This window comes from Mixophyes fleayi, chromosome 12, assembly GCF_038048845.1.
Source record: "Mixophyes fleayi isolate aMixFle1 chromosome 12, aMixFle1.hap1, whole genome shotgun sequence".
In the NCBI taxonomy this organism is placed as follows: domain Eukaryota; kingdom Metazoa; phylum Chordata; class Amphibia; order Anura; family Limnodynastidae; genus Mixophyes; species Mixophyes fleayi.
In genome coordinates, this window is record NC_134413.1 from 42,814,680 (window position 1) to 42,831,332 (window position 16,653).

Here is a 16,653-nt window from a genome sequence, read left to right on the forward strand (position 1 = left end):
ATTTTATTATGGGTTAAATGTGCAAAGTAGAACCAATGCATCTACTTTGCAAATTCAGCCCTTTTCCTAAATCTAGCATCTACCTTTGCTTAGGCCTCTCCATCTTTTGAGGCCTAAGTATATCCGTCCTTTATCTGGCCCCTACAAACCCAACATCATTGGATATTTACTGAGTAGTGCAAATAGCTGATGTCTGCTAGCTGATGCGGCAGGGATAGGCTGTTAGACAGAGAACATACTCCTGGTCTCCAAAGATGAAGTCTGCAGCAAAGGTAACTGCCAGATACACTTTGCTAGAGCATGTATCTAGCAAACGATTAAACGTATAATAGACCATAAGGTAGTGGTATTCTTGCGATTTTTCAACTGAAGTTTTCCACAGTGGGTTTTTTAGGTCATTTTCGCAGGCGATTGTATAAGTGAACTGATTTTCCCTTTCTGAAAATCTCTACTCTAAATATTGAGTGGTTTTCTGGCAATTTTAGGTTTGACAATCAGATCAGTGGAGTTCTCTTACGTGACTATCGTATTTGAAGGTCTATCTACCTTTGACTTATGATATAGTGGAGTCTGACACTTAATTAGAACCCCCATCCACAGATAGTGTGTTATAAAAGGCTTCTTTTGACTGGACAGACTGCTGCATGAATTGTATAGTAACTTTAAATGCAACATTTGTAACTCAGTTCTTTAAAATGCCTACATTTTCACCAACAGATTGGGCAAGGCCCTTGGCAATTTCTATCCTGTGATTTGCACAATACTGAATTACTTCTGGTGAAATTGCCAGCATAAATGTACGATGGGATGATTTTTGTTTTTGGTGTGATTGACGGGCGCAAATTGACACATTTTGCATTTTATTTCAAGGAAATGTGAATCATTTAAGGCCACTCAAGCAATCAAAAATGAACCTTTGGTAAAATTAGGCCAAAACGATGTCGAGGGAATTTGAGAATGGAAGATGAAAGTATCTGTAAGTGCTGAAATGTATTCTGGTGTGGACTGTACTGAACACTGGCATTAATTCAGCAAATGGATCACGGTCTATGAGAAAAATACGCTCACTATTGAAATTAATTTCCAGCTTCGTATAACTGAAGTGCACATTATTGTTCACTTATATCTGTAGTACTGGTAGTACAGCAGACTTCAAGCTCTGCATGCGCAGTGCAGCCACTCATTCAGCAAGTCTGCAAGCCTTAGCTGCTCCGCGAGGTGAGCCTCATTTCTGGGTGTGCGTTGTCTTTTGCACAATGGCCTATCTGCTGCACAATAAGTACTTTTGTACTCATTGTGCGCCCTGTTATACCTAAGGAGTTCCACCAGAGTGCACAGTATTGCAGAGGAGCAGTATGCACAGGCAGAAGAAAGCAGTTATGTGGAATGACGACATACCTAGTACAACTTAGAGGAGGCTTTTATTGCATTGGGCAGACCATTGATTATTGATCATTGGAGGTGTTTTGCACCAATGTTTTGTACAGGGCATCTTTGAGCACTTATGTTATATGACACAGATAGGACCTATCTGATAAGTTCCGCATGATAATTAAGTCTATTACATTTTGTACATTAAATTGGTTCACACATTAAGGGTAGTGTCACACTGGAAACCGTTTCACAGGGATTATATCAGTAAAAATCACAGATGAAAACCACTGCTAATATATGTATGTACATATGCACATACGTGTGTGTGTGTGTGTGTGTATATATATATATATATATATATATATATATATATATATATTGGAGGTTGTTGCATCAGCAATTTTACTCTAGCGATCCACAGGCATTTGCTGCTGACTGCGCTATAGGCAGCACTATTGAAATGAATGGTATCTGATAATTAATGGTACACAAAGCATATTCAGTGCAGCGATTTGTAGCTGCCATTTTTATAGGCGCTTTAAAGAGCTGAGTTACAATACGTAAATGTTCCGTTTCAAGTTATTGTACAGTTAAGAGAACTCTGCTGATCTGAATATCAATGGGAGTGGGAATGGTAATAAAAAGTTAAATAGAAGTTGACACTATAATGCAAACATACCTCCAAGATAAATTATCCAAAAACACATTGGTTCAAAAAACAATGTCAAACAGAACACATAAAGTTGCACATACACGGTCAGCATTGTAAGCCGGTTAGTTTATTTACATTGGACCTTATCGGCAAGATTTCACATATTAAAATGTAAGATGATTTTATGCAACCAAAGCTGATGTCCATGTCCAAAACAATATTGTAGTCCATGTGACATTCATATTGTGCTTTGAAACCCTTTAAAGGACTACCGAAATTAAAAGGCTAGTTACTATATATATATAAAAAAAGCTATTAATATATGTCAAAATGATGTATGCACATTTTTTGTGGGCTTATCTCAGAACTGAAAATATTTGCAATATAGAAAGGTTTTCTTAACAGGGAGATCATTTTCCTATCCACACCAGACTTCTGTCAATAAGACAATTAGAAAGGCATTGCAGTTTAGTCTATCCAAGCCTAAAATTAATGAAAACAGTCCATAGCTTTTAGAAGGTTACATGCAATGTCAAAAATCTTAAATCTAACTTTTACATCCATATTTGTGTTTATTACAGTATGTTGTTACCCAACAATGTCCTTTCATAATGTAGCAACTTGTTTTGTAGATGTAGTGACCCTTTAAGGACAGAATCACATACAGTATAAATAAATGCACACACAAATCTCCTTAAGCTTCACAGAACCAGAGACATTGGAAGAAGGGTGGCTGACATTGACATTTTTTCTTAGCTTTTTTACTGACAGGGAGAATAATTTAACCAAACGCCAGGCCATCATTTTGCCAGTCAAGTGTGATATGGGTTGGCCGAGGGAGACACACGCCTGTATGATTTTGAGGAAGAATTGCTGAAATTGCAGTAGTTAGGTTTAAATCAGCTGTAGGTTCCGTCATTAGAGAGCACTGAGATTCTTTTATCCGTTGTAGGCAAAATAATGAATTCATAGATAAAATGCTCTTAACCCCAGAGGGGGTGTAACACTTTAATATTGTTTGTATTGAGATTCTGTGAACAATACGTTTCTCCCTTGCAGGAAATGGTTTGAGTCATGGAATTATCTCCCAGCGGATGTGTTAGATGCAAAGGGAACAGAAAACTTCCCAAGTTTTAGGGTTGGGATCTATAAAGAATACCAATGAGCAACTATTATCTGAGATTTTAAAACAGGTAGAGTTATGTTGAACTAATCTGTATAAACTTGGTAGTGTAATGGCTCTATGACCAAACCATAATCATAATCTTCAGGTCTACTAAGCATTTTCTATTTATTAGATTTTTAAGCATATCTTTTGTTGCGCGCTTCCAATATTATTTTGACCCATTATGGCTGTGCACCTTATGTTTTGACCACTACTCATCAAGATGTGCCCTACTCTCTGCTCTTGGGAGACGCCTCTACAAATGCACCAAGGTATGCAGAAATGCACCAAGGTATGCAGAGATGCTGAAAATGATCAAGAGGTGTGAATTGCACACCAGTCCTATCAATACAGAGCCACCCTCTCATTAACAATAGCAGATTTTTTTTAAAAGATACTGCTCAGTTTAGCTTAATTTATGACTTAAATTAATTATGAGAGTGATTGGACCAGGGCTGATTTTATCACATGTGGAAACTATGTGTGAGTGAAGCTTTTTAGTACATTACTCGGAGTGCACTTACCACAGTGCAACAAAGCTATTAAAAGTATTTGCGGTGTGGAATTTGCGCCCACACAGCAAAGGAACACCTAAAATGCACCCCTTTGTGTCATTTCAATAATCCGCTAAAAAATATTGTTTCTGCACCGCTCAGCAAAACTAAGATCGCAGGTGCCTCTGCCCCTGCTTTCCAAGGAACATTCGCAATACACACAATTTCTCCACTCGATACGGCAAACGTTTGCACGCTACCTGAAACACTAGCCAGCTCCGTAAACCTTTGCTCTTTGGTGGAAGTCTAGACACTTGCGCAAAGTGGGACTAAAGCGGATTTGTACTCCACATCAGACATTTTGAACTTTGTAAATGCCCTCCACTACCAGTATTTTCACCCAGTTACATCTGCATTCAGATTCAACTCATAATGGATTATAACCTTGACCAAAATGTGCCCAAAATTGGAAATTAAATTTATTCATTCAGACGGACAGATATAATTATATACACTCAATATTAGTAAAACATGTACATACGTTTCTCATGTATACTGCAAATGTTCACTAGAATTTTTATCTTCATCAACAAGAAACTGATTTTGAAAGTAAATTCTAGATCACGTTATTGAAGCCTATTGGGTCATCCTAAACTCACATCCACTCAAATTCCAACCAATCCCTATCACTGGTCATCTGCTACCTGACAACAGACTCAATTGCTAGTTATAGACAATAGCTCTATGTGTCTAAAAAATATCAGAAACTGATTATAAACTATTCACTACTGAGGATATTTTCTTTTTAGCAAAATTATAGTAAACTGTTGTATTTGCTTGACAAAAAAGCTTACACTTAAGGATCCTGGCTGAGAATTTGCCTGAGTTGATGTCAGGATGTAGCATGGTACAGCTGTGTTCTCTCGCCCCATGCTTTGTTGTTGCTGATTGGATTTGACATGTGAGGTAGAGGAGAGAGGGGAGGCATCTGACCTGAGTGAGGGTCACCCGCTGTATCAGGTGTCAGCGTAGTAATGGGACGTGACACCTCTATTCTGCCCATCCTGTGTCCCAGACCAAGCCAGTGATAATTGCATTTATTTGCAGTTTTCTATCTATTTGTCTGTTTAGCAAATAGCTGATAGGGATAAATGCATGTCAAGACCTATTCTTTAATGCCTCCCCCTCAATAAATGGGGGAGGCAGCTAGACAAGATAATCTAAAACATTTCCCACATCCTCCTCATTTTTCTAATGATTGCTAAATAAAAGTGATGCTTTTGTTGTATAATTTGTGCAGATGGCTTATGAGTGTTGCTACCACTAGACTCATTAAGCCTTAAGGATTGTGTACTGTAGTAGTGTGTTTTTTGTTTAGTTGTTATGAGCTCATGACTTTATCTTATCCTTTGTTATACATGGGTTATTTATTTGTCTATTTGGTCAAATCAGTTAATTCAAAAGGTAGAAGAGTATCACTAGAAATGGCTCAGATATTAGTACAGTCACCTCATTGTGTCCTAAGGAGCCTCTTTTTTTTCTCTTGTTCCCATAAACAGACTGCATCAAAATAGCAAACAGTCATTTCCTGTGGGAGAGGTATGCAGGTTTGACTGCTACAAGAATGAAGGGGTTAAGCTGAGCTGCCTGCGGCTGTCAACATTAATTTTTCCTCGACTCTGTAAACATCAGGAACATAAAAGGCCAATTTCACAACTAAATATAGCAGCGTATTTTGGCCTGATATAAATGGCAGATCACTGCTGTAGAACACGACAGGCTGAGTGTCCCAGTGATATACGGCTCAGAGGCAGGAGGAAAACCTTATGTAGAGGGCGCCAAGCCTGGTAGAGCTAGGACTGGGTTCTATCTACATATCTGTGCTAGATTCAAAGCACCAGGAAGCTGCAGAAATAGATTTATAAGTTAAGCAACCGTACAAATTATAAGGATAATCAGAGGTTACAGATCAGCACACAAATCCTTTATACTGTTGAGCAAATCTGCAGGCCTGTGCTTCGGGTACCACGAAAAGGTGGGTCTGGCTGGGATACCAGACTTCATGTGATGACGCAGAGTACTGATGGTCACACACAGGACTGTGCTGTTGTTCAACCTAAGGATCCTTTTGTAAGCCACACATGGAAGTCGCCACGTTGGACAGAACTATCTATTCGGTGCCCAAACCAACCAGATCAGAATGTGGCTTATTAGTGTGATAAGCAGAAGACGCCTCTCCCAGATAGATAATGGTTATATGCTGACTACATGCCAGAATATATTCCAACTAATATTTCATGTGTTTTGAGCTTGTTAGATGTTAAAGGAGGCAATTATATAACGTCACCATCACTATAGCAAGATTTCCAACAGCATTTTAGTAGGAGTCCTCAATGGTCTTAGTGGTAGTGCCATTTCTTACCCTCCTTGAGTTAAGTATGCCTACCAGGAAGATCATGGTGCAAGGTGAAAATGTAAAGTTAGTCCTTCCTGGTTGAGAATCAAGATTGATAAGTAAGTTCTGACTGCATAATTCACTTTGCAGTCCATGGATAGGTATCCTTCTTTAATTCCCAGACCCCTAGTTGCAAACATATCCAAGGGTGGACCAACATCCCCTGTACTGCCATGCACTAGCTCCAGACTGCTCACAGACAAGTACAGTATTATTGGACCAGATTAAATAATATCCTGATAAGGTCTGCATTATCCTTACGGGAACCAAAACCCTACACTTACAATAAAGCACTGAAATAATAACATTACTAAGCAATATTTATACTAATTGTAATTTTATAATAATGATATATAAAGGAGTGTGTGCACATTATCTTAGCACACATATTGAGGTGCCAAGAAATGACATTTGTGAATATTACAGTATCTTTATTATTCACGTGGGGAATAATATGTTTTTTGGGGGTACTGGTGTATATGGTTAGGCTATGAGATACAGCTGTTCTCATTTCCATGTTTAGACATGCACACTAGAGATGAACCAGTCATCTCTATTGAGGAATAAAGTCCTAACTTCAACGCTTGTTTTTTAGCACTAAGCAAAAAGACATTAACAGTAACCTCTACGCTGATGACACCCAAATCTATATCTCTTTCCCTGATCTCTCCCCTTCTGTACTATCTCGTGTAACCAACTGGATGTCAGCTGTCTCCACATGGATGTCCCAATGCTACCTAAAGCCTAACATGTCCAAAACAGAGCTTATTATCTTCCCTCCTGCCAGAATCACCACCTCCTCTCAAATCTCCCTCATTGTCAATAACACCACAATGTCCTCAGTCTCCCAAGCCTACTGCCTTGGTGTCACACTTGACTCCGTCCTCTCCTTTATTCCTCACATCCAGATTCTTTCTCAGTCCTGTCGATTCCACCTTAAATACATTGCCAGAATATGCCCTTTTCTTACTCAACATTTTACCAAAATTCTTATCCATTCCCTCGTCATCTCCCGTCTTGACTACTGCACTCTCCTGCTCTCCCGCATTCCTTACACCCATATATCCACACTTCAATCCATCCTAAATGCTGCTGCAAGACTGTTCTTCCTCTCACCGCTCCACATCTGCTGCACCACTTTGCAAATCCCCACACTGGCCCCCTGTGTCTTCCAGAATCCAATTTAAATTATTCATCCTTACCTACAAAGCCTTCAACAACACCACCCCTTCATACATCTCAACTCTCATATCAAAATACTCTCCCTCCCGTCCTCTTAGATCTACCTCTGACTTGCACCTTGTCTCTTCTCTGGAAACTATCTCTCACTCGCACCAACAAAACTTCTCGCGTGCTGCTCTACACTTATGGAATTCCCCATCACGCCCTATCAGGCCTTCCCACAACCTACAAATCTTTAGACGTTCTCTAAAAACCCATCTCTTTTTTAAGCTTACCTCATCCCTGATGATCCACTAATGCACTCTCACAGCTGTCCCAATCTGTACTCTAAGCCACATTTGCTCCTCTTGTTTCAGCTGTGCCCTCTTCCACTTAGAATGTAAGCTCTCTAATGAGCAGGGTCCTCCATACCCTTTGTTTTCATGTCTGCATTTATTTTGTCTCCCCTTGTATGTCCTTGTTTTATGTATGTTCTGTTTTCCCTACTGTACGACGCTGCGGAGCACTGTGGCACCTTACAAATCTGTGATAATAAAAATAATGGACATTTATTAGCAGGTGTCTTTGGCAGTGAGGTGGTTAATATGAAGAGCAATACTATGGTTTCCTCAGGAGTCCCAGCAGTGACTCCTCTGCACTTGTTCTCCCGTTAGATGCCGCAAAAGCTCGGCATGTTAGAACAAGGGTTCCCATTACAGAGGCCAGGGTAGGGAGCGACGGGAGGTGCCTCTGATCGCTAGACATCGAAACACGAGAGGTGCAGAGAGGCTTCAAAGCTACAGAACTCTGGCCTTTGATGAATTTTTGATGGGAGAGTTGGGGATGCTGAGCAGCCGCTCCGTGTTCCAAGCTGGGGTAATTGATTAATAGAAGGTGTATTCAGAAAAATCCATAACCTGGTGCATGTCTGATACGCTTCTTATAAAGAGACAGAAACTTGGGGTTTTACAGGAACTTAACCCTAAAGCCTTTCCATACTCTAACAAAGTCCAACTCTTCTATGCACATCAGTTCCTGATTGATAAGGGTAGACTCAAAAACACAGTGGCCAAACATTATTTAGCAATACATATATCGTGTTCATGATGTCCACCTGTAAATGACTGAAACAAATATTGTAATACACAATTTCTAAAATGTTTTTGAGATTATATGTAATAGGGCATGTTATAAAACAGACACATTATCTTCTCACCACTCTGAGGTATGAAGGTAGCCTGGTTCGATGGAACAATCAGAGTTTTGGGAGTGGATGGGGCCTAGAGATCTCTGTGCCAGTAATGTGTTAGTTTTGTTTATGGAAACATGGTACTTTTTCATAAGAGTATACCAGTAATTGATGCCTAATTTTATGATTTAGCACACATGTTGTTTAGAGGTATATTTCATTCACATCAATTAGTGAATATATGAAGCAAATCATGTGTGAATTAAGTCAGGATTCATATTCACATGGATATGCAAATTGTGGTAATTCATAATTTTACTACTAAGTTTGTTTGCATGTGTTAGTCTGCAGAGTTAATATTAGGAGATGCTAGATGGTATGTTTATCTTAAAGCAGCAATCCCAGGGAAATATTAGCTGTGTTTTTTTAACATACAACACAGTGGGAGGCTCTAAGAAGAATGTTGGTATATATCATTTTCCTTGTTTGTTTCTTCAGGCTGCCATTAATGACTTATAATTCTGTGTCACGGACTAGCATGACAACCACAGTCACATAGCACATGATGTAGTGAGCAGAGAGGCTTTGATCCGCCACTCTGGGCTCTGCCTTCCCTGTGTGTTGTAAAATCCTCCCCTTTCTCCTCCCCCCTCTGACTTCACATGACATGCTCAGAGTCTGTCATATTTTTTTGTAACTTCTAAAAAGATTTTGAAAAGGAGATAATGATTTGTAGATAGACAGCACATGCATGCTTAAAAGGTACTTAATTTACTGTTTAAATTAAAAAAAACTATATAAGATTGCTGCCTTGTTTCATCTTAATCTTTTTCTTACCCCAACAGTTTACAAGCGCTGCGGAAAGAGAAATCCAGGGACGCTGCTCGTTCCCGGCGTGGAAAGGAGAACTTTGAGTTTTACGAGCTTGCCAAACTGCTGCCTCTCCCTGCAGCAATCACCAGTCAGCTGGACAAGGCCTCCATCATCCGGCTGACCATCAGCTACCTAAAGATGAGAGACTTTGCCAACCAGGGAGACCCCCCTTGGAACCTACGTATGGAAGGTCCTCCTCCCAACACCTCTGTCAAAGGTGGGTCAGTACTCACTATGCTTATTTCAAGTAAGACATTTTGTACTTCCTGCTGGGGAAAAATGAACCATTTCACTTAACTTTCAATAACATAATAATTTTTCCCAAACATTACATTGTGAGCCATGTTACTAAAGATTTATGCTGGAAATGTACACAGTGACGGTCACTTACAGTGCAAAGAAAGCATTGCTTCCTAATGAATAATGATGAATGTCTGTTTTAATGAAGCACACTTAAATAGGCTCACATCCTAAAGAGACATCTGTGCATAAAACGTAATCTTAAAGCACTGCCTACTATTACATCTATATAATCTTCATTAAATTAACTTTTCTTTTTTTTTCCCCCAGAGTGTTTAATTGACCCTCATTGAGCTATTATATAACTCATGAAAGTGAGGAGACAACAGGGCTACCTTTATGGGCTCCTTGAAGGGATTTTTAAGGGAAGAGAAACTTCTATATTTCTTCTAATTATTACAGGCTAACATTTAGGTAAAGTAAAATTTCATGTAGCTACATATTGTAGTGTTCAACTGAACAAAGAAGGTGATAGGCATTGTGATAAGGCTAATTCCAGTGCTCAGTCATACTACCTTCTAGAGAAAAAGAGCTGCAAAAATATCAAGCTCTCTCGCTATATTGCATTTCCTAGTATTTTGCCCTATGCATGGTCCAAATAAGTGGTTTTGGGGGACTGCATTGTGCACTATATGATGTAGTGAAAATCAGGAATCTCTGTGATCTGGCAATTTACAAAGTTTCTCAGAAGCGCACTGAGCATTGTCCTACCAGTACCTGTGAGGAACACACCCATTAATACTCATGTATATTTCATACCTGCCCAGAACACGGTTAACTGCATGTACACATGTAAAAAGGTGAATACAGAACTATATGGCTCTAACAAACAATAAATGTAACATATTTATATATTCAAATATCTGTCAATTTTGTATATGACATGCACTTTATATTACATTGACATTAACCTCTTTTGTTGTATAACTTTTCTTTCTGTTATCTAGTTAGCACTTTTTGGTCCAATTTTAGCTCTTCAACTATTTTAGTGTGATACGTGTTTTTAAGGAACCTTCCATAATCCCTTTCAAATGACATTATATTTTTAATGTACTTTAAGAGACCTCTTTTTTAAATTATTTGGAGAGGGCAAAAAATAGCATTTGTTCTGCCAAGTACAGTGCTGCTGCTTCCTAAGATTTGATACCTCATTGCCAGTGTTAAGTTTTGAACAGATCCACAATGAACAACACTATGCACCACCACCACCGCACTGGCACTGTCACTATGCTATTGTGACTTCTCAACAAAATAATAAGAAGGCTTAAAGTATTTCTCCAGGCTAGTTTAGGTTGACCTCTAAGTCTATGTTTATCCAAATAGTGTACAGTAGTAACACATCCTATTGAAATATTATGGCATATTAAAGGTATAATCCTTTTCCTATGTCATCATTTGACCATTTAGAAGCTTGGTGACTGACTGGCTCACACTAAGAAATTAGGTTCAAGAAGAAGCCAAATTTATTCTGTAGAGATGAACTTTTTTGTACTGGCAGCCATATAAATGTGTCCCACCAAGCAATTTTGCAAAAATAACACTTGATTTAAATGAATACAAAACAAAAATGTCTCTTGGGCGATTGTACCTTTAGTTACAATGTTTTTGTTTACTTCTTCTCTTATAAGCTTATTGCCTTTATTTGCATTGCTGGTGCATACATCAGATCTGCCAGTTGCTGGTATGCAGTGCTGTCCTCTTTCTACATTACATGCTTGCTTGCACAATATCATTCATGACCTACCACTGCTCTGCTCACACACACTGCCTTCCTCTATCCCAGTCTTGTATATTTTCTAAAGTAAAGCTTGGGAAACTGGGGTTAGCAGGGCTGCATTTTAAAACATTTAAAAACGTACAATGATTTGCTCAGTTTAATGAGAATGCAACATCCTAAACCTCCATAGACTGTAAATGCTTGTATTGAAATGTGAGATTATTACATCTGCCCTACAGTACTTACAGTTCTGCTGATCTTGCTATTTGGTCAAGCAGTATAATTGTCCACTACACGCACTGGAGGCAGCCATTTTCTCGACTGGACCAAAATTCAGGTTTCCAATTAACTAGTAAGTGACAACACTGAGGCATATTGCAAATTGTTATGTCCTTGTGAATTGATAGACTGCACTCATACATTCTCATGAATACTGGTTTGGCCCACAAAATGGCATCCTCCTCTGTGAGTAAGCAATGGGAACACCTTAAGATCTGCAGTATTTTAAGGGACACACCTATAATGCAGTGCTGTGCGTATCCTCTTTTCCTTACTTCAGACCCTGTGCCCCTAACTGTTTAGAGTCTGAAATGCTTGCATCACAGCTTCAGTTTCTAGTCATTCTAAGCTCCATACCAGCTGACATTAAGCGGTTCTTTGCTGTCGGGGTATACGCAATAAAAATGCATAGAGCTGTCAGCAATCATTCATTTAATCAGGCTGTGCAATGAGGTAAACAAAGATGGCAGATTAATGAGTTTGGCGTGCTCAGTGACTGACAGCGCTGCAAACATAGGCTGTGTGATATTAACCCTATCTTGGCCAATTTGCACAGTTCATATAGCATATGGAATCCCACAATGCTTTGCAGTCTTTAACAACATAAGTCATTTTGGTGGATTCTATTTTTAATTTTGAGAAACTTTCCCAAGTTTGGGGCTAATAAATGTGTAAATATTTTATTATGCAGTATTACATATTATTTTTGCTTTACTGTTATATTATTTGTATATTTTTAAACAAAAAAGAGGATGTTAACAGGATTCATTAATTAGAGAAAGGATCTCCAAAACCTCTATTTCCTCCATTGTGAATGAAAACGCTTATAAAATATATTTCCAGTGGTATTTGGTTCCTACTAGGCTAAAAATTATGTACGAAACCACTTCTGACCTGCGTTGGAGGGGCTATGGCGAGTGGGAGTCATTCCTTCATATTTGGTGGTCTTACCCAAAATTGCTCTTCTTTGGGATGTAGTGGTCTCTCTAATCAGTGATGTTACTCGGGTTCATATCTCTAAATGTCCCTGGTCCTTTCTTCTGGGTTCTCCATTAGATGCTCTTGACAAGCACTCCAAGAAATTGTCCGTACAAATCCAGCCAGATGTTCTCATACTTCTGATGCTGATTCCCCAAATGTATCGTCCCTGTTCTTATAAATTCACCAGCAGCCTGATCTGACCGTTGACCGATTTTGGTCCCCCCACACATTGCCCACTAGCCACCGGGAGTCCCATGCTAGGTCTCAGTTATTCCTCCCCCGATCCCCCACCCATCCCCCTATTCCCTCCCCCTCTACTTAACATATAAAAAACATCACAGTCCTGTACATTTCTTAGTGATATTTATTTATTTACGCTTAAATTTGGCCAACTAACTGTCTGCGTAATCTGTTCGCTTCCTTAACTTTCATATGTATACCACCTCTGGATGATTCATTATTCCTGTTGGATATGTATGATGTCATCTACTGTGGCCTTCAACACTTTTATTTCGCTTGAGTATATTGTATTATGGAAAATATAAATAAAGGGCCTGATTCATTAAGGATCTTAAATGAAGAGGATTCTTATTTCAGTCTCCTGGACAAAACCATGTTACAATGCAAGGGGTGCAAATGAGTGTTCTGTTTTGCACATAAGTTAAATACTGACTGTTTTTTCATGTAGCACACATATCAACTTTAAATTTCAGTGTACAAATAAGCTGTCAAGTATTTGTGTGCTACATGAAAAAACAGGCAGTATTTAACTTATGTGCAAAACAGAACACTCATTTGCACCCCTTGCAATGTAACATGGTTTTGTCCAGGAGACTGAAATAAGAATCCTCTTCATTTAAGCTCCTTAATGAATCAGGCTGAAAGTTCTTAAATAAAAAAAGGATGTTACTTTATACATAAGACAAAGAATGTGGACAAAATGACGGGACCAGATTGCAAGTCGCAATCACAGTATATCTGAATAAAAAGCAGCACTTCAAGGATGAAACAGAGATCTTACTTTTATGTTGTATTCCAAAGTGTACATAAGCCATATTAACATGCCCATTTGCAAGTCAGATTTGACTATACACAGTATTCAGCACTTGGGCAGATCGTACAGAACACAGATAAAGCAGTCGTCGGGATCAGATCTAGGCGCCATCCCGGATCACACCTCAACAATCAGATATTGGTCTTCAACCGGCAACCCTATTGGGCCCACGCATGCACTTGCACTTATAAAAGAATGATTTTTTAACACAAGCGGGTAAGGGGCCTAAGAAAGTGCCAGGGGGCCTGAAATGTTGATTTAAACAATTTGCAGCCTTTAAACTTGTTATTATGTCGTTGGTGAGTGCCGCAAGGCCCGCAATATATATATTTTAAAATGATCTGCATTGCTGTTTGTATGGGCAACTTTACAACTCTGATAACTTGATCCTAATAATAACAAAATAAGAAAAATAACTCGGACAGAAGAATGAGCTCCATCTGATCTCCCTATAATTAGTGGAAGGCTTCCCTGTTTACATACTATAGGTAGTGCCATTCAAGTGCAATCTTTAATTCAGTTGAGCTTTTTTAGTTGTCAGTGTTTATTCTTCTTTTTCCATTTTATTCATGTATTTTGTATTGTATTTACTACTACAGTCAAATTACAAGCATAAGTATAGAAAAAAGCAAGGACTATATCATCATCATCATCATTTATTTATATAGTGCCACTAATTCCGCAGCACTGTACAGAGAACTCATTCACATGAGTCCCTGCCACATTGGGGCTTACAGTCTAAATTCCCTAATATAGACACACACTCACACACAGACACTATATATACATATATACTATATACTCCATAAATTGTAAGCTTCCGAGCAGGGCCTTCTCACCTCTCTGTCTGTTTTACCCAGTTTGTTTATTAGTTAACTATGTTTGTCCCCAATTGTAAAGCGCTGCGGAATATGTTGGCGCTATATAAATAAATTATGATGATGACAATGATACACTTAAACACCTAGTCCTGACTCATTAAGGAAAGGAAAGCAAAAAGAATGAGTAACTTTGCACCTTGGCAAAACCATGTTGCATTGGAGGGGGAGGCAAATTTAAATTCTGATTGCAGATTTATAGTTGGGGTAGGGCATGTTCTAGATCAACTTATAATGTCAGTGTACAAATCAAGCTACTAAGTATTTGTGTGCTACTTGAAATAGCCGCCAGTATTCTATATCTTATGTGCAAAATAATAAACTATTTTGAAGCCCTTGCATTGTAACATGTTCTTTTCCAGGAGAAAACTTACTCATTTTTTGCCTTACTTTCCTTTATGAATTAGGCTCAATGACACTAAAGAAACCTATACTTGAAACACAGGTTCATATGACTGGAATAAATATTGTAAAATTAAATTGTATATGTAAAAGTGCCTATACTTAGACCAAGTTTTCCTACACTTACACAGTTATCTAACTGAGTCCTATAAATTTACCTTTGCAGCCTCCTAATATGTTACAGCAGCCTTACCATGTAAATGATCGTTCTGTAGAACAGGAGTACATTTAACTGATGTTACACAAATGGATCTTTTATCAGAACCGCATATGTGTAAAGCACACAAAGTTCTGAGCAGCTCGAATGAAGCTCTTCCAGCCCAGCCCAGGAGTTGCTTCAGGGTTACATTCTGTTTTCTGCTGTAATGTTACAGCTGTCAGCTTACTGTTCTCAGGGGTTGATGGCGAAAGTCATTACAGTGATGAGTCTAGTACGGAAGAAGTGGCTGTCAGCCATTGTGGAATGTTTTTCAAATACACATTTCCAGATTAGTAGCAAGATCCAGGAATCCAAATGAAATTTACAAATCCTGCTAAATAATCCCAGTTTAGCTGAATCAATGTGAGTTTACCCCATCATAGGTAAGCATTAAACTCTTCAGGTAACCGAAACAACAGCACCACCTATATTATTAGAACCATGAAAAAATAGTACCTGCTACTTTCTAGACAGGGACACTTTGCAACCCCTAAGGCTAGGCATATACTGTTCCTTAGCATTCATAGATACATTTTTAAAGGAAATGTATTTTAGTACAATAGGGGGCGTATTCAATTGTTAGCGTTAACGCTAACAAACAAGCGCTCAAAAAATCTTACCGTTAATACGGTAATTACTCGCGGAATTTCAGCTCGCCGCCCCCTGAGCGGCGAGCTGAAATTCCGCGAGTAAACTACCGTATTAACGCTTTTCGCGCGCAATATTACCGTATAAACGGTAATATTTTTTGAGCGCTCGTTTTTCAGCGTCAACGCTGAAAGTCTAAATAAAGAGTAATAACAATGTTTGGTGATTTAACTTTTTTTCCAATACCGCTGTGTCTGTGTCACATCCAGAAATGAATAACTTCTAGTTTTTTAGGGGTTAACTGAAGCAGGCAAAATTTGGCATCGCATCTCACCCAACAAAGACTGTTGCTGTTCGTTATCTCCGTTTCTTTTATTTATTTTTTTGCTTTCTAATCGTAGAGCAATTTCCACAGCTGTGGGCAAGAGACATTGCATTCCCGGGCCGGGCTGTAAGAAAAATTGAATGACAGCGAGCAAAACAGCAGTAATTATAAAACTAATTACTAAACGCTCATGATGCCCGCAGGCTTGTGCATAACTAAAATTAGAAAAAGAAATTGCTTTTGGCTGAGGAGGAGGAGGAGAGCTGTTTTGGTCGCTGCTCCCATAACGCATCCGTTTTCAAATCAGGGCGGTGTGTTTAGCAGCAAGGGTTCAAATCCCTCTATAATAATGACAAATAATTTTTTCTCATACAGAATCGCAGAATGTGAGAGCAGATAAGAACCTAGCAGGTTTGTGCTTTCTGCCCTTTTCCCTTTTTGCTTTAAAACCATTTGGATATAAGGCCTTGGAGCTGGAACATGTCTATCCATTTTCAGGTTCTCTGCTGCCATGTCCTTCTTGTAGGAACTTATCTACCAGCCTTTCTTCATATTGCTCCTAATGTG

The 16,653-nt window shown here is 38.8% G+C and overlaps 1 protein-coding gene across 6 annotated transcripts in view; it reads left to right on the forward strand.

Moving 5' to 3' along the window:
- NPAS3 (neuronal PAS domain protein 3) overlaps positions 1-16,653 on the forward strand; it is a 344,422-nt gene that overhangs the window by 150,770 nt on the left and 176,999 nt on the right. For 5 of the 6 annotated variants that reach the window (XM_075192988.1, XM_075192990.1, XM_075192992.1 and 2 more), the window contains one exon: positions 9,336-9,610. In XM_075192988.1, coding sequence (XP_075049089.1) covers positions 9,336-9,610 — 275 coding nt within the window. The remainder of the gene's footprint in view (positions 1-9,335; positions 9,611-16,653) is intronic. The other variant, XM_075192989.1, reaches the window with a different exon arrangement.